Below are 18,334 nucleotides of genomic sequence, written 5' to 3'. Positions count from 1 at the left end.
AAATTAATGAACAATTCTGCATTTTTTTCAGTTCAATCAATTTGTTGACATAGTTGCATTTCAGGTGATGGGGGCTCATTTATAAAATTCTTGCAGTTCACATTGTTACTGTGGCCACGGAACTTGGTATAAGTTTTGGCATAGACTCAACTTTTGTTAAGTCTGCAAATATTTTACTTATCAGCAATCCATATTGTACACATCCCAAACCACATAGACCTTCACTATCAGAAGTTCCATTTTACACTCAGTATTTCCATTTCCAAATGACAATATGTTAACTCAAATAGCAACAGTGAACTACATATAAAAGATGACAATCAATAAATAAACTGACAGCTACTGGTATACCAATACACAAAACAAAAATGCTACAAACTTTTGTGCCAACCTAATACATGCAAATAAAGATATGGGAATAGCATACCTTTTTATCCCTTTATAACTGTACTTATTTACTTCTTTTTCAATTTGGATTGCAAGCTCTCTTGTGGGTGCTAGAATCAGTACATTTGGACCCCCACGCTCTTCTCTCGGAATGGGCTGTCCATCAATGTGTATTAAGGCTGGCAATAGAAATGCCAGGGTCTTTCCTAAACACAAAAATAAAATAAGGACAGGTAAAGTTCCCAGTGTTCATATAAAGGTTAATCTTTGTGTTTTCTATGAAATATCTCATCAGAAAGTCTTAATATGACAACATCAGGAAGTGCAAAAGCTCACTCAATATAGCATATAAGTCTGTGCTATAATACTTCAGCAGCAAACAAAAGCTAGTGCATCTCTTGCCTCAAATACGTTATGTACCTACTGTGAATAAATGTGGTCAAAAAGAATCATCATAGAAAGCATTAAGACCTCTAGTGTTCACAAATGTTCCAGGTTGCACGACTATGATAGCTGTTTTATACCAATGGGAGAAATCTCATCGTTAACATTACTGAATATGAATTATGCAATTATAAACATAATGGACATTCCTGGATGGAGTAATATGTAAAATACAGGACACCCAAACGCGCACTCCAATGAACACAGCAAGAAGTGGTCATCCATTGGGACAGACCTGCTGGGAGGACTAGCACTCCAACCCACCATGAAGCTAACTTATCAGTAAGAATGACATTATGAACGATGAAATTTAATTTTGAAGTACAATATCGAGAGGTGTCAAGATGTATATGGGTGGTTGCTGACAAAATAAATATTTCGCCTGCTTCACCTTTTAGGATACCAAGATCACATGGGCTTCTAGGGCGAGCAAAAGGTGACCCAGATTAAGTTTAAAATATTAATCTCATCTTTACTAAAATATATGAGTTGTACTGTTTTCTATTTGGCACTCTTAAATACTATGTTACTTGTACCCATTGTTTTATTAAACTATTGCTTATTAGTATATTTAAAAAATAAAGTGAGTGTGGGGGGTGAGGGGGAGGGGGGCGACTGCTCACATGTGAGGAATATGGGAGGCAGGGGGGGGGGGGAGGAGGGGGAGGGGGAGGGGGAGGAGGAGGAGGAGGAGGAGGAGCTGTATATGTCCATATGTATATTCACACACATTTCCCTATGCTTTAATGAAACCATAATACAGTTAAGATGTAAAACACTAAGCAAAAGCACCTCTCCATGGGACACCACCTTATAGTACTGGCTACTCATGTTGATGTGGAGCTGAAGGCTATGTTGGTACCATAGCTTCTCGCAGTGTCTCCCGACAGGTCTCAGGTGATGAAGCTGCCTAGGCGTGTCCCCACAACACACCGCCTCTTCCCACATCCTTTCCGTAGTCCTTTCCCGAATACCCCAGGTGTCCAACCTAAGTTGTAAAGCAATCTGTGCTGAGGTGTGTGCGGCACTTGGGAAGATTTGTCATGAACAGAACCTGGATACTGGGCTACCTCCCCACGTAATTACTCTTACACTGGCATGGGTCTTCACTGGTGTTGACTATGTATATTCCCAATTTTCAATTTTCATGGAAGCAAAATGAAGAACACAGAACCAAATTTAAAAACTGAGGGATTTGACAAACTTCAAATATCTGAACATTTGGTGTTGAATTATTAGAAGCTATCTCCGCAACTGGATAACATGACAGACCAGTCCAATAAGTGGGTATGTCCCTGAGAAGTCGGACCAGATCAACACAAAAGCCTGGCGCACAGGGGAGGAAACTTAAGAGAACAGAAAAGAAAGGAAGGCAAAAGAATGAGTTCTGAATAACAAATGGAGGGGAATGAAAAGGGCATGAACCAAATAGCTGTAAGAAAGTACTGTCTCATGGTGACAGCAGTAAACAGACCCCTCCCACTTGCAAGAGACTTATGGCCTCCAGAGACCGAGGGAGGAGTCTATACTCCCACTTCCAGGAATAACAAGATTCAGTAAAAACTAAGGCAAGAAACTGAACAGACCTGTAGGGGTTCAGTCTCAGTTTTTAAGATGATGATAGTCCATCAAAGACATACACTTGTTATCTCTTAACATGAGCACCTAGTTTAGATTACTCTTGGAAAAGACACCCCAAATTCATGAGGGCCTATCGGGACACTGGTGCACAAATCTTTGTCTGTGAGGGCACAGGATGAGTAGATATGCTGAAGGAGACAGGGTCCAAGATCTCTCTGGGGAGGACATAGAGCTACTGAACAAGACTTTTACTTTAAAACCAACACATACATCAACTAGGCAAATCACGTGAAACAGCTCTTCACCAACTTGGGAAAATCTAAAGAGCGCTACACTTACAGGAAATTGTTCTCTGCATCTTCCTGGATACTGAGAGGGCTTTTAGAAGTATGACCTTCGAATCCATTGTTAGAGCTGCAGAGGAACTTTTCAAGACCCTGAAGATATCAATCTGGGTCCTAAATTACTTACAGATGTTCCTCCAAAGACTCTGTTCAAGAAAGTATGTGCATAGAAACAAGTCTCTACAGATGAACAGAGGATAATTAAACAGAAGGTTGCATCTGGTACACAAGCCTTTGCGGTTGAAGTCTGTGAGAAATCTCTGAAGGCAATGCGAGAGAAGGATAAAACTATATTTAGGGTTTTTGCAGGTTACTATCATGATGATTAATGATATCAGAAGTGACAATGGTGGCAAGCTGGAGGCTACAAGTGTTGCAGATCAACCTGCAACACAGTAAGGGGCAACTGCTGCCTTGTGTCACCTACTGGTAGATAGAAGGTGGATGTGGCCGTGATCCAGGAAACATTTATATAAGGGAGCCACATCAGGCTTCCGAGAACTGAAGGTAAGCCGATCTATGCTAGACATCCATGAACACCCACAATACGCATTTGTGTTAAGAATAGAATTTCGTTCTTGCTCATGGCAAACTTATGTTACAGGGATTTAGTGACTATAAAGATGAAACGGAGTGAGGAATGGTGCACAAGATATATTGTACTGGCCTCAGCTTAGCTTCCTTATGAGGAAAGTACTACTCTTTCACAGGAAGTAATGAGACTGGTAGACAACTGCTCGTAACTGAATAAACAACTGCTGGTCGCTTGAGTTGCCGATATCCACAATCTGGCGCTGGGAAGCAGTGACACCAGTGGTGGAGGTGAATGCCTATATGAATACCTATTGGAGAGCAATCTCTAGATCTTGGCTAGGGGTAAGGAACCTGTCTTCAGGAATAGGAGAAGGGAAGAAGCAAGCGACATAACTTCTGGGTCAACCTTAATGGGTAATTACGTCAGACAATGGCATGTGGTGATGCAGCCTTTCTGATCTGACAACATGTATATTAAATTTGGGGTTACTTGGGTGTTGAACATTTGTTGACCATAGGAATTTTAGGACGACAGACTGGGACTCATGTGGGAAAGACCTAAACTCTCACTCATCTGAAGGTAAAACTTCGATAAGAAATCAAGTAGATATTGATGAAATGGCAGATGAAATGATGTCTGCCATTACAACCTTGTACTTTGGACACTTTCCAAACACCAAGAAACACACATACAGGAATGTACGGTGGTTGAACAATAATGTGCAATTGCATGGGAAGCAGGTAAGAAGACTATTTGCCTTTGCAAGAAAGAATGGGCAATGAGCAAAATATTGGGAGGCCCTTACTAAATATAAACTTGTGATTAACCACATGAAACTATCATCCTGGAAGGTATTTTGTGAGGAGGTGGAAAGTAAAGTTACTAGGGCCAGACTTCACAAAATTCGCATAAGAATACCAACAAATCCAGGAGGCACTCTAAGGAAAGATGGTATTGGTATACAAGTACAGTGTACAAGATGCTAGATGTTCTGCTGAAAACTCACTTCCCTTAATGCATGGACTCTGGCAGATAAAGATCAAGATCAAGATTTAGTCCCTGTGTGGTAACCAACAGGAGAACTGAGAATCTGGGAACAATCCAATGGATAGTGGAAACTTTTTAACAATTCAAGTCAGCAGGCTCAGATGGAATTTTTCTGGCTCTATAGCAATAACCAGGACACGAATTAATCAGACTCCTATGCAGACTGTTTAAGAGTCAGTCTTGCAGCAGGAGTCCTTCCAAATTCGTGGGAGGACAGTGAAGGTTATTTTCATTCTCAAGCCAGGGAATATTGACCCTACCACGGCTAAGGACATGAGTCCAACCAGTCTGACCACCTTTTTTTTAAAATACATTTGAAAAACTGGTTAATTAGGAAGTTGGGATAGAAACTTCGCTGAAGTTTCTTTACCTTAAAACCAACACGCATATCCACCAGGCAAATAATGTGAAACAGCACTTCACAAGCTTGTTGGGAATGTAGGAAAAGCTTCATATTTTCAGGAAATTGTTCTCTGCATCTTCCCAGATACTGAGGGAGGTTTTAGCAATGAGACCTCTGAATCCATCGTTAGAGTTGTGGAGGAGCATATGTTAAGACTACGATGAGTAGATGAAAAATAAAATCCACCGGAGTGTGTCCACAATGAGGGTCTTGTCCCCACTACTGTGGAACATAGTGATAGAGGGACTCATTGTAGAGTTAAATGCTAAAGGTTACCTTTAATGACAAATGCAGATGATATAGTCATTAATAATACTCTGCAAATGTGAAAGTACCGTTATAACAATAACACAATGCATTCTGAACATTGTGTAGACTTGGTGCAGCAAACAGGATCTAAGGGTTAGCCCCAGGAAATATACTTTAGTACCAGTCACGAGGAAGCATATACAAGACACACATGGAATCTTAAGATTTTTAACAAATTCTACCAGTAGAGGGGATAGTAAAGTATCTTGGGTTAACTTTGGATACGAAAATAACATGGATCTCTAACATAAATAACGTAAGTATCAAGGCAAAAGAAGCTCCCACATGCATTGGAAGGTCCTGTGGTAAAAACTGGGGATTACATCCCACGGGCATGCATCAGATGTACACCTCTGTAATAAAACCTATGATAATTTATGGGTGTTGAGTATGGTGCAATAGAACAGAACAGAAAGAGGCTGCTAAGGAGCTTGGGAAGCTGTAGAGATTGGACTGTCTAGCCCTAACATGTAGAATTCGCAGCACACCCTCTGCTGGAATGGAGACCATGCTGGTCATCCCCCCAATACATCTTTGGGTTAAAATGGAGGTAGCAGTGGTTTTTTTTTTTTTTTTTTTTTTTTTTTTGGTAGGGTTTAAGGGCGCTCAACTGCTGAGGTCATTAGCGCCCAGTCACTGGTGTTAGAGCACAAGGAACCTGCTAAAACTCAAGGGGATGGGGGGACATCAAAAGGACCTGACAAAGATGCAGATGAAATAAGTAAAAAGGTTAAATGTCTTTGGTCAAGCCAGTTAAAGTTATAAAACGCAGAAGACGAGCAGCTGCTCGAGTGTCATCAGCTAAAACATCCGGTAAGGTAGATGGTAGGGACAGGACAACACGAAATGGACTAAAACGGGGGACACGACAATAAAACATGGCGCACCGTTAATGCCTGACCACAAGGGCACTGCGGGGCTGGGTCACCAGAGAGCAGGTAGCGGTGGCTAAACCGGCAATGCCCAATCCGCAACCTGGTCAGAAGGACCTCCTCGCGCCGAGATGGTCGGGAGGAAGTTGTCCAAGCAGTTGGGAGCGGTTTTACTGCCTGGAGCTTGTTTCCTTGGAGGGATGACCAAGCATCCCACCACAAGGACACAAGCCTCTTACATACATCCCCACAAACGTCAGATGACGGGACACAATGGGAGGCTGGCCGAGGCTGGAGGACTGCAGCCTTGGCTGCAGCACCCGCAGCCTCATTCCCAGGCACTCCTACATGTCCGGGGACCCATAGAAAGCTGACAGAACCGCCATTATCAGCGAAAGAATGGAGGGACTGCTGTATTCGTTGAATCAAGGGATGGACCGGATAGGGAGCCCCAAGGCTCTGAAGAGCACTGAGGGAGTCAGTGCAAAGTACATACGATGAATGGCGGTGGCGGCGGGCATACTGAATGGCCTGATGGAGAGCAAAAAGCTCGGCCGTAAAGCTGGAACATTGGTCAAGGAGCCGGTATTTAAAGGTGGCGGTCCCGACGACAAAGGCACAGCCGACACCATCGTCAGTTTTGGAGCCATCGGTGTAAATAAAGGTGTGACCAGCAAGTCGAGCACGAAGTTCGACAAACCGTGAGCAATACACTGCAGCTGGAGTACCCTCCTTCGGGAGTGAGCTGAGGTCGAGATAAATAGGGACCGGAGCCTGGAGCCAAGGTGGTGTCGGGCTCTCACCCTCTCTGAAGGTGGTAGGGAGGGCAAAATCCAATTGTCGAAGCAGGCGACGGAAGCGGACTCCGGGGGGGCAGCAGGGCAGACACATACAACCCGTACTGACGGTCGAGAGAATCGGCGAAGAAGGACTGGTAAGAGGGGTGTTCGGGCATAGACAACAGCCGGCAGGCATACCGACACAGCAGTATGTCGCGCCGGTAGGTCAATGGTAACTCGGCAGCTTCAGCGTAAAGACTCTCGACAGGACTAGTGTAGAAGGCTCCGGTCGCAAGACGTATCCCCCGATGGTGGATGGAGTTGAGCCGGCGTAAGAGGGATGGCCGAGCGGACGAGTAGACGAAGCTCCCATAATCCAGCTTCGATCGGACTATGGACCGATACAAGCGAAGCAGGACAGTGCGATCCGCTCCCCAAGATGAACCGCTAAGAACTCTGAGGACATTAAGGGAACGTGTACAACGGGCCGCCAAATAAGAGACATGTGGAGACCAACACAGTTTCCGGTCCAACGTGAGCCCTTGAAACTTAGTTGTGTCCACGAATGGGAGAACAACGGGACCGAGATGTAAGGATGGCGGAAGGAACGCTTTATATCGCCAAAAGTTGATACAAACCGTCTTCTCTTCAGAGAACCGGAAGCCATTTGCCACGCTCCATGAGTAGAGGCTGTCTAGACAACGCTGGAGGCAGCGCTCCAGGAGGCATGTTCTCTGGGCACTGCAGTAGATCGCGAAGTCATCGACAAAGAGAGAGCCTGAGACATTAGGTGGAATGCAATCCATAATTGGATTGATCGCGATGGCAAAAAGGGCTACGCTCAAGACGGAGCCCTGAGGCACTCCGTTCTCCTGGAGGAAGACGTCGGACAATACGGAACCCACACGTACCCTAAACTTTCGATCCGTTAAAAAGGAATCAATAAAAAGGGGCAGACGACCGCGTAGGCCCCACTTGTGCATAGTGCGGAGGATACCTCCTCTCCAACAGGTATCATAAGCCTTCTCCAAGTCGAAGAACACGGCTACCGTTTGGCGCCTTCGCAAAAAGTTGTTCATGATGAATGTCGACAAGGTCACAAGGTGGTCAACAGCGGAGTGGCGGCGACGAAAGCCGCATTGGACATTAGTAAGTAGTCGTCGAGATTCAAGAATCCAAACTAACCGAGCATTAACCATGCGCTCCATCACCTTACAGACACAGCTTGTAAGAGAAATGGGGCGGTAACTAGAAGGAAGGTGTCTATCCTTCCCGGGTTTGGGTATAGGAACAACAACGGCGTCACGCCAACGCATGGGGACCTGACCTTCGGTCCAGACGCGATTGTAGGTACGAAGAAGGAAGCTTTTGCCCGCCGGAGAAAGGTGTGCCAGCATCTGAACGTGAATGGCATCTGGCCCCGGAGCAGAGGACCGGGACAGTGCAAGCTCACGTTCGAGTTCCCGCATAGTAAAGGGGGCATTGTAAGTTTCCAGATTCAGCGAGTGGAAGGAAGGTCGCCGAGCCTCGTCTGCCTCTTTCCTGGGAAGGAAGGCAGGATGGTAATGGGCGGAGCTTGAAACCTCCGCGAAAAAGCGGCCAAAGGCGTTGGCGACAGCCACAGGATCAACAAGGACCTCATTACCTGAGGTCAGGCCAGGTACTGAGGAGTGGGCCTTAATGCCCGACAGCCGGCGCAGGCTACCCCAAACAACGGAAGAGGGAGTAAAACTGGTAAAGGAGCTCGTGAAAGAGGCCCAGCAAGCTTTTTTGCTGTCTTTGATGACTCGACGGCATTGCGCTCGGAGTCGTTTGTATTCAATACAATTCGCAAACGTAGGATGGCGGCGAAAGGTGCGTAAAGCACGTCGTCGAGCACGGATAGCGTCCCTACAAGCCTCGTTCCACCAGGGGACGGAAACGCGACGTGAAGAAGAAGTAGTACGAGGTATGGAACGTTCGGCAGCATGGATAATAACAGCCGTGAGGTATTCGACCTGACTGTCACAGCTGGAAAAATCGTGGTCCGGAAAGGTCGCCAGGGAGGAGTAAAGTCCCCAGTCAGCTTTCAGTATGTTCCAGCGCGAAGGACGTGGGGATGGGGTGTGGTGCAGGAGACGAACGACACAGGGGAAGTGGTCGCTCGAATAGGTGTCAGAAAGGACATACCTCTCGAACCGACGGGCAAGAGTGGTAGAACAGATTGAGAGGTCCAAGTGGGAGTAGGTATGAGTAGAGTCCGAGAGGAAAGTCGGGGCGCCGGTATTGAGGCAGACAAGATTGAGATGGTTGAAGACATCCGCCAAGAGTGAGCCTCTTTGACAGGATGCAGGAGAGCCCCAAAGGGGATGATGGGCATTGAAGTCGCTAAACAATAAGAACGGCGGGGGAAGCTGATCGATCAGGTGCATCATGTCAGCCCAACTAACAGCAGATGACGGTGGAGTGTAGATGGTACAAACTGAAAAAGTAAAAGCAGAAAGAGTAATGCGGATAGCTATTGCTTGGAGTGGGGTGGTCAATGGGATGGGATGGTAATAGACATCGTCCCGAACGAGCAACATGACCCCACCATGAGCTGGGATACCGTCCACAGGGGCGAGGTCATACCGCTCCGAGGTATAGTGGGAAAAGGCAATACGGTCAGTCGGGCGCAACTTGGTTTCCTGGAGACCAAGGACGAGCGGACAGTGCAGGCGGAGGAGCAGTTGTAATTCCTCCCGATTAGATCGAATACCTCTTATGTTCCAATGAAACAACGCCATTGCTAGTCAAAAAGTTGGGGGAACGAGACGGGGAAGAGCTGGTCACCTCGATGGCCGCGGAGGGCCAGGTTGCGAGGCAACAACGCTACAACTGACGGCAGGCGGATCCGGTTCCATCGACTCGTCGCCAGCTGCGGCCGCTGTCCCTGATGGTGTAGGAGGGGCCGCATCATTTGCCGACAAAAGGCCGGCGGAACACCTGGCAGCAGAGCGTCCCGGCGAAACTGAGGACGGCCGGGAGCAGCGACTCACGGATGAAGCGTCAGATGAAACGCGCCGGGGTGGAGAGGGGGATAGAGACTTCTTCTTGGAAGGCCGAGGAGGCACAGGGATGGTGGGCTGGACCCGAAGAAGGTCCTCACGCGCGGGGTCCGTTTTGGAACGCCGGACCTCGGAAGCTGGGGTCCGGAACGTTTCCCCGATGGACGCCTGAGAAGAGGATCGCTTCTCAGGTGGCGTGGGGGGAGGAGGAGGAGGAGGAAGGGTGGCCCCTGGGGCAGGGGGGGTGGGGGCCGCGGGGGAGGAGGAGTTGGAAGGGAGGGATTTGGGAGGCGGAGGCAGAGCCCCCTGATGGGCAGAGGAGGCGGAGGGGGGACAGGATAGAGGTGAGGATACAGCGGAAGGAGTGGACACAACTGAGGCAAACGAAGTGGCTAGTGACACGGGATGAAGGCGGTCATACTTCTTCCTGGCCTCAGAATAAGAGAGCCGATCCAAAGTTTTGATCTCTTGTATCTTTTTCTCCTTCTGATAGGCAGGGCAGTCTGGGGACCTAGGCGAGTGGACGCCAGGACAATTAGGGCACCGAGGTGGTGGGGTGCAAGTATGTTCCTCACGAAGAGGACGCCCACAGTCGCCACAAAGGGGCTCAGCCTCACACCGGGACGACATGTGCCCAAAGCGCAAACACCGAAAACAGCGCATAGGAGGCGGGACATAAGGTCGCACGTCGCACCGGTAGCACATCACCTTTACCTTCTCCGGGAGAACGTCCCCCTCGAAGGCGAGGATAAAGGCCCCGGTGTCAATGCGACGGTCTTTGGGGCCGCGCTGGACTCGCCGGACGAAATGCACGCCGCGGCGCTCGAGGTTGGCCCTGAGCTCCTCATCAGATTGTAGCAGGAGGTCACGATGAAAAATAACCCCCTGCGTCCTATTGAGTGCCAGATGTGGGACAATGGAGACTGGGATGTCCCCTAGGCGGTCGCACGCCTGGAGTGCCGCCGATTGTGTGGCAGAGGTGGTCTTGATAAGAACGGACCCTGATCGCATCTTGCTGAGAGCCTCGATTTCCCCGAAGACGTCCTCAATGTGCTGAACAAAGAACATGGGCTTGGAGGTGGTGAACGTCCCCCCATCTGTTCGAGAACAGACCAAATAGCGGGGGAAGTACTTCGCCCCAAGCCGGCGGGCCTGTCCCTCCTCCCATGGAGTGGCCAAGGGGGAAAGGGCAGGAGAACCAGAACTAGAAACGGTACCTTTTCTTTTGGAAGACTCGGCCGCAGAGCGACCTGATACGTGTTGACGTTTCATGTGCGAAACGTCCGCCCCGATACCACCCACTCCGACCAGGGGCTCTCCCCACGGGCGCCACCCAGCCGCAGCAAGGGCCACCTGGCAGGATGACCATTGCCGGGAGTCCTGATTCCCCAAGGAGACGGGCATCTACTCCTTGGCCAACGTGGGGAGGGTGCAGCTCAGGTATCGGCAGTACGATCCCTGTGTTGTCAGGGGGCTACAACCTAGAGGGTACATGACGACCCCACCACAACGGGCTGGCTACCGTGCTGGATTTCTGGTGCCATGGAAAGTCCATCATGATCGCTGGTGCAGATGGAGATGCACTATGGGCATAACTTGGACAACCCATCAGGCGTTTAGGCCCAATTTGAGGAATAATGGGTGTGGTGACAACGCCGGTGCAATGCTGAGTGCCAAGGTCTTAGTGCACTTAGGACCAGTGGTACACCATGTAAGGTGTCCTTCCCCAAAAGGCTCGTACTTCTGTAGAATTTTGAAAAATGGAGGTCAAACCCCAAGGGGGACCATCACATTAAGGCCAAAACATTTGAGACTCCTTTTAGTCGCCTCTTACGACAGGCAGGAATACCGCGGGCCTATTCTTACCCCCGAACCCGCAGGGGGGGAGGTAGCAGTGGGGTCACACTGGTTAAAAACTGGAAACCTTTAGGATATCCAGAATCCCACACTAATATAATGAATGTGGTAAACATAGGAATGGTCAGAGAAATGGTTGTTGATAATACAAATGCTTCCAGATGCTGCAACAAAACTTTTAATGCAACAATTAGAAGTACGAAACAGTGGAGGAATGAATCACAATATTGTTTACAAGACACTGTCTAGTTTACTGCCTGTCCCAAACAGATGAAGGCACTAGGGCCAAAGTATGTGGCAGCACACTGCCTACATCACAGAGAGCAGTCTCTCTAAGGAAGCTAGCAACAGTTCTCCAGGTGGAAATATCCACTATCTGAGTATGTGCAGAAAAGAATCTGTGTAGATGCTACATGTATCTTAACATCTACATCTATCAGACAGTCAAGCAGCTCTGAAATCTCTATCCGATCTGGCAGTGAGACCAAAGCAGATTGGAAAATGCTATGAAATCCTAGGGAGACTATGGGAAAGCAACAGATAAACCTGCTGTGGGTCCCTGGTCACTCAGGAATCAGCGGTAATGAGCAAGGTGATTGGATAGGACAGGGTGACTCCATTTGTTGAACCAGAACCTGTCTTAACCACTACTAAGGCAACGGTAAAAATCTAAACTATATAGCTGAATCAGGAAGCAGCACGTAGAATACTAGAGTAAAACTCAAAAACAAAAGCATACCAAGATCATGATGGCAATATAATGTTTCAGGAGAAGCTCTGCAATCCTGGGATTGAACAGAATGTACACTCATAGGTCTAGTGATCAGCTATGGTAACTTCAGGAAACACCTGCACATGACAACTATAGAGAAAGAAATGTAGATTATGTGGTGCGGGGGAGGGGGGGGGGGGGGGCGCAAGAAACCAGATCACATTTAACTTTCCAATGCAAAGCATGAGAGTGGGTCACTAACTCCTGAAGTGACTGTGTCTAACAAATACCTGCTGAAGGGTCTCTTACTATTCATCAAGGGTTCTGGTTGGCATTACTAGAATGACAAGGAGAGAAACTGCACAATAAACTTAGTTTTCCTAAGGACAATCAGGGGCAAAGAAAACTGTTTTGTCTCCCTGATTAAATCATACCAATCAAAATTAGAATCAGCTGAATGAAAGTGCTAAAGCTTTTCCCAAGGTACATGTGACAATTGAAACAACAAAAGAGCCAGCTGAGTCATTCCACGTCAAATAATCATAGAGAAGTACCATTTGCAACAACAATCTCCGATTTATCAAATTGGTGTGTTCATTGCAAATGTCACAAAATGAAAAACTACAAATTTAGAATTGTAGCACAAGTACAATAAAAGTAACGCCTCCCTTAAGTTCTAAAAAAGTGCAGAAAATTCAACTATCATTACTGACAAAAACTCCTGTAACTTCTGTTCTAACAGAGTATAAGCATGAATCAGGTAATTTTGGGCAAGGCTAAGAACAAACTTCCAAAGGATATCCGACAGGTTCAAATTCAAATAGCTTTAATTAAGATCAGTGACCTTGAATAAGACAAAACATAATAACTACAACATTTCTGAAAAATATATTCGTTTCTTTATGTTACACGACTCAACATAGTAAAAAACCAAGTTTGGATGACATTTGGATTACAAGATACAAATTAATGTCTAGAGCTATACGACACTATCTAACAACATAAACTGAATGCAAACTGCAACAAAATGACTAAGTATTGAAAAACATGTTTACTTTTAAAAGATGGTGCGACAGCAATGCACAGTCAGGTAGCAATACGAACAGACCAATACCAAGCATGCAAAGTGCAAATGTTTTTGACTGGTATGGTGAGTGGCATAATGACAGACCACAAAATATGTGATAGATGTGTGAAAAGACTGACACAAAAACAGGGACCTGTGGCAGAAGCAACTACATGGAAACAGACAGAAATCACAAATGCATAATCCTCAGACAAGCTGGGCAACTGTTTCCTAGGTATTGATTTAACTGCATTAAATGACAATCTCTGGTATCCCTTGATGAGTTACCAGTGGAAAAAGAGAGAGAGAGAGAGAGAGAGAGAGAGAGAGAGAGAGAGAGAGAGAGAGAGAGAACATGTGCACAGAAAAAGTTCCCAACTCATCTAAATGGCGTCAACTAAAAAAAACTTTAATCCGGCAGTGAATGCACCGCTGCACGATGGAAAGAGAGCGGTGTTGTCCATGGCGTTTCGAAAATTTATTTCCTTGTGGAAGCTGAAGTTACTGCATTTTTCTACTGCTATGTCATACTGACCAAAATTCCTTGTGTGCAGAAGTATTGTTGGCAAGCCATAGCAGTTTCAATTTAGACCGCTCCAGTGTGACGTCATATGATAGATTTCTACAGTTCTAACAGTACTTTCAAAGGCCACAGCAAAAGCACCGCAGGCACAAAGATGTGAGCTGGTGCCAGTGCCATAGAGACTACTTGTGCGAGTTCCACCAGTGCCACCCATGGCACTGAGGACGAAGATATCGACTTTGCCTCAGCCAACTGCTGGCCGAGTATAATCCACCAATGACTGGATGACAACAGACACAAGCTTATTCGGAAGATAGAAGAGCACTTGGTTACAGATCATTGTCCAGAGCTGATTTAGACAGGGAATGTCATTTAGTGAACTCTTAGAAGCGAACAGACAGTTGTGGTAAAATTGCATTTGCTATGTACGGTGAAGCTTACCAATGATTATTTGCGCTTAGTCACTGAGGGCCTTTTTTGTGTTATATTACACGCAGTGTTGCAGACTTAATCAATCAACAAGTCCTAAAGATTAATAAACCTTTTTTAACTCATTTACGTGACTGTTACTAATTTGTTGGAAGGTTGTAGAACCTTTACTCTCCTATTTTATTACCGAACCCTGGAGCATAGCGGCGTAATAGTAGAAGGGAGAAACTTTCTTAGCGGTGTACTGGACCAGAAATCGTTTCACGAACACTCAAACTCTGCCTCCACAGCAGTAGCAACGACGCCTTCAAAACTGGCGACGAGGGTTTACAAAAGTAAGAGTGATACTTTCTGGAAAAACTCATTTTGCAATGAGGATATTTTTAATTGCTGTGTCCAGTTACAATAATCAATGTTTATAACAATGAAGATAATGAATATTAGACAATATAATGTAAATGGAGAGAGAGAAAAAAAAAAAAAAAAAAATCACCTCACCTAGCGGTGGCAGCAGAACCCACACACAAAATGGTTTAACTTTTACAAACTTTTGGAGACAGTGGCTGCTCCTCCTGGAAGAAGAGTTGAAGTGAAAAGAAGAGGGGTGAAGGAAAAGGACAGGAGTGGTTTAATTAAAGGAGTACAGTTCAGAAAAGTCACCCAGAACCCCACATCAGGGGAGACTTACCAGATGGGACGAGAAGAAAATACTGACTATTTGAGACTGCACCGGATGAGATTTGAAGACCTGAGAGCTTGATAGTGGAGGACAGGGTAGTATGCGGCACAGTGACTACTACTAAAACATCATGCACGAGTTAATAAGAGTGAAAAACTAAGTGCATTGTACGTATAAGAGGTGGGAGGGGGTGGCAAAAAATATGCAGGTCAGGAAATGACAGATGTAGAAAACTAAAATGAAGTGAAGAAAAGAGCAGTTACTGTTAATGAATACCAAGAAAGAAGGAATTAACATAAATTAAGGCCAGATGGGTGGCGAGAACCAAGGACACGTGCTATTTCCCACCTGCAGAATTATGAGAATTTGGCGCCTGGGGGGAAGAATCCAGATGGCGTGTATGGTGAAACAGGCACCGAGGTCATGACTGTCATGTTTTAGAGCATGCTCTGGAACAGGATACTTTGTGTGGCTGGCGTACACCCTCTCTCTACAACTATTCATCCTGTCTGGTAACTGGGTGGTAGTCATGCCAATATAAAAGGCCGAACAGTGTCTACGTAACAGCTGGTATATGACGTGTCATTTTGCACATGGCTCTCCCTTTGATAATATACGTTTTGCCAGTTACAGAGCTGGAATAGGGGTTGGTAGGAGGGTGCACAAGGCAAGTCTTGCAGCAGGAATGGTCCTCCCACCTCTGTTGCATACAATGTACTTAGCTCTTCACTCTTATTAACTCATGCATGATGTTTTAATAGTAACCTCTGTCCTGCATACTACCTGTCTTCCACTGTTAAGCTCTCAGATTTTCAAATCTCATCCAGTGCAGTCCCCAACAATTAGTCTTCCCTTCTCATCCCATTTGATATGTCTCCACTGACTCAAGGTTCTGGGCGACTTTTCTGAACTGTACCGCTGTACGGTGTGTGAGGGACAATTCTGTCAAGTCCTTTTAGCTGTGAGTATCGGTGATCTTTGCTAGAGCACATACTCCACTAAGAGAATTGTGGGTTCCACACTTGTTCCTAGTGACCACTAGGGATTTATACGGTACATCCAAATGAACTCATGTACTTTAAGGGAGAGGTTCCTAGAAGTTGCCCACTAAATTCTGTCACCCGAAGAGCCATCTCACACATCTGCATGCAGCACACCTTGCAACTATACTATCCTGGCAATCCTCCCCTATCAGAAATACATAATGTTTCACCACTGGATGCTACCCATGTCCCAAGTTTACAGTACACCCAGGACCATCAGTAGTTAGGTCTGAAGCAAGAATTGGGAAATATTAAAGCAAAGGCGCAAGGCTCCACATTATCCAATAACATGCTCACCAAAGGAAAGCAAATCCCATCGACAAGGACGTTTTAAGTTAAAATTGCAATTGATGAATACAGATGGTGAAAACCATCTACTCCATCTCTAACACAGTATTTTCATTATGACTAACAACCTTTATCTCCAAAATTTTATTTGTTTTAAGGCAAATTAACCTTCCCTCTATGAATAATAAGTAAATAAACGTTCAGAGCATTCTGTGTGAAACTGACAAAGCACTATGTTTTTCTTTTCTATTACATTAGGAATGTGTGTCACTACTATTAAAAATACAAAATACATACCTGTTCCAGTTTGCGCAATACCAATCAAGTCGTACCCTTTAAGCAAAACAGGCCAAGCCTGACTCTGTATTGGAGATGGAGATTTGAAATTCTGCTTGTAAATTTCATCCAGAATTTCTGGGAAATTTGCAAAACATTGCTCAAAAGTCGTGACAGGGTTTGGAATGGGCTCCTCTCCTTCTTCAAAGACATATGAAACTTCAATATTGTTTTGGATAAGTCTGGTAAAACAGAAATGTTTAGTGTTTCAGCTTCACAGTACAAACGGAGCACAGGAACAAACTTCATGCATATAGTATTTCAATAACAACCGTTCTGAATATCTTACATACAGCTACGTTTCTGTTTACTCAACTAATTATGGAGTAAAGGTACCAACTTGCACAGTCGAGGTGCTTCTACTGTATACTGTGCCTGTTGTGTCGATCTGACCTGTCTTCATTGGCTCCTCTAGTGCTACCCTCAGTCCACAGCTTCAAAATTTTCCTTATATCTGTACTTTATATACTACTATTTCCTCAGTCAAACTTCTGAGGTTTATTAACTGTTGTGGTGTGCCCAGTTCATTCGTGGCTTCGCAAACTTAATTATTTTTACGGTGTCATATGTTGCTTTAAAATCAAAAACTATATGGTACAAGTTAATCTTTGCTGGTTGGCAATACACTGGAGACCAGTTACAGTTGCGGGGTGAGTTAGTTGTGGTTGGGCTCTCGGCCAGGATGGAGTGAGCCGAGCTTCGATAGTGCATTCGTTAGCACTGCTCAGTAGCTATCTTAATGCTCTTATAGCATGTCCATGCCACGACTGATTGGTGGAAGCGATTGGTAGCAAATTGTGGCATGTACACAGAAATGTTGAATTTTATCAAAGTGTTAATGTTCACCGAGTGTTTGGATAAATTATAATTCATGATCCCTTAACAATCTACATTCTCATTTGAAACATCATAGTATCTCTGGAGGAATTATTGAATGAGATTAGCTTAGAGAAAGTTTGCTGGAAAAGTAAGGAGAGAGTGGAACTTAATATAGTGGGCCTGGAGGAATACCAACAGAATTGTTCGCAGGACAGCTTCGGTGAAGTTTGGAAGGTAGGAGACATACAGGCCAAAGTAAAGCTGTGAGAATGGGTCGTGAGTTGTATTTGGGTAGCTCAGGTAGTAGAGAGAGAGCTCACAAAAGGCAAAGTTCCAGAGTTCGAGTCTCTGTCCAGCATAGTTTTAATCTGCAACAAAGTTTCAGGGTCGTTATAATGAGTTTCTATACTTTATTGTTTTTTCCAATATATGCACCACGGTGGATATTTGGTCAGAGGTTGATCTGCCAGATCTAAAGCCTCCCTGATATCTCCCACCATGGTGGATATTTGGTCAAAGGCTGATCTGCCAGATGTAAAGCCTCCCTGATATCTCATAATCACTTTTTCTGCAAAAAGTTTTACATGGTACGAAGCAGGGTGGAGAATATTTTCTCAGTGGTGTTCAATAATGTAATTCTCCTATAGCTTGTACATTTGTAATAAGGACAGCACAAATCAACACAACAGGCACATTATACAATATAATGGTGCAGGTTCTGACCAATGCAGATGATGTGGATATTACTGCAAGAACAGAACTAGCTGCTAAAGAAACACAGGGCACTGGTGGCAGCAGCAATAGAAATGGGACTGGAAGGCAATGTTAGTGAAACCAAAGACATGCAAATACTAC

The 18,334-nt window shown here is 45.5% G+C and overlaps 1 protein-coding gene across 1 annotated transcript in view; it reads right to left on the bottom strand.

Annotated features, from left to right (window-relative positions):
• The window catches only part of LOC124619403 (probable ATP-dependent RNA helicase DDX43), an 86,127-nt gene that overhangs the window by 30,265 nt on the left and 37,528 nt on the right, over positions 1 to 18,334 (bottom strand). Inside the window, exons 5-6 of the mRNA XM_047145759.1 lie at positions 16,622 to 16,842; positions 428 to 593 (exon numbers count right to left, since the gene is read on the bottom strand). Of these exons, the coding sequence (XP_047001715.1) occupies positions 428 to 593; positions 16,622 to 16,842 (387 nt within the window). The remainder of the gene's footprint in view (positions 1 to 427; positions 594 to 16,621; positions 16,843 to 18,334) is intronic.

Source organism: Schistocerca americana, chromosome 6 (genome assembly GCF_021461395.2).
Source record: "Schistocerca americana isolate TAMUIC-IGC-003095 chromosome 6, iqSchAmer2.1, whole genome shotgun sequence".
NCBI classification, from domain to species: domain Eukaryota; kingdom Metazoa; phylum Arthropoda; class Insecta; order Orthoptera; family Acrididae; genus Schistocerca; species Schistocerca americana.
Note: the sequence above shows the minus strand (reverse complement) of the source record. Positions and strands in the feature narration are given on the sequence as shown.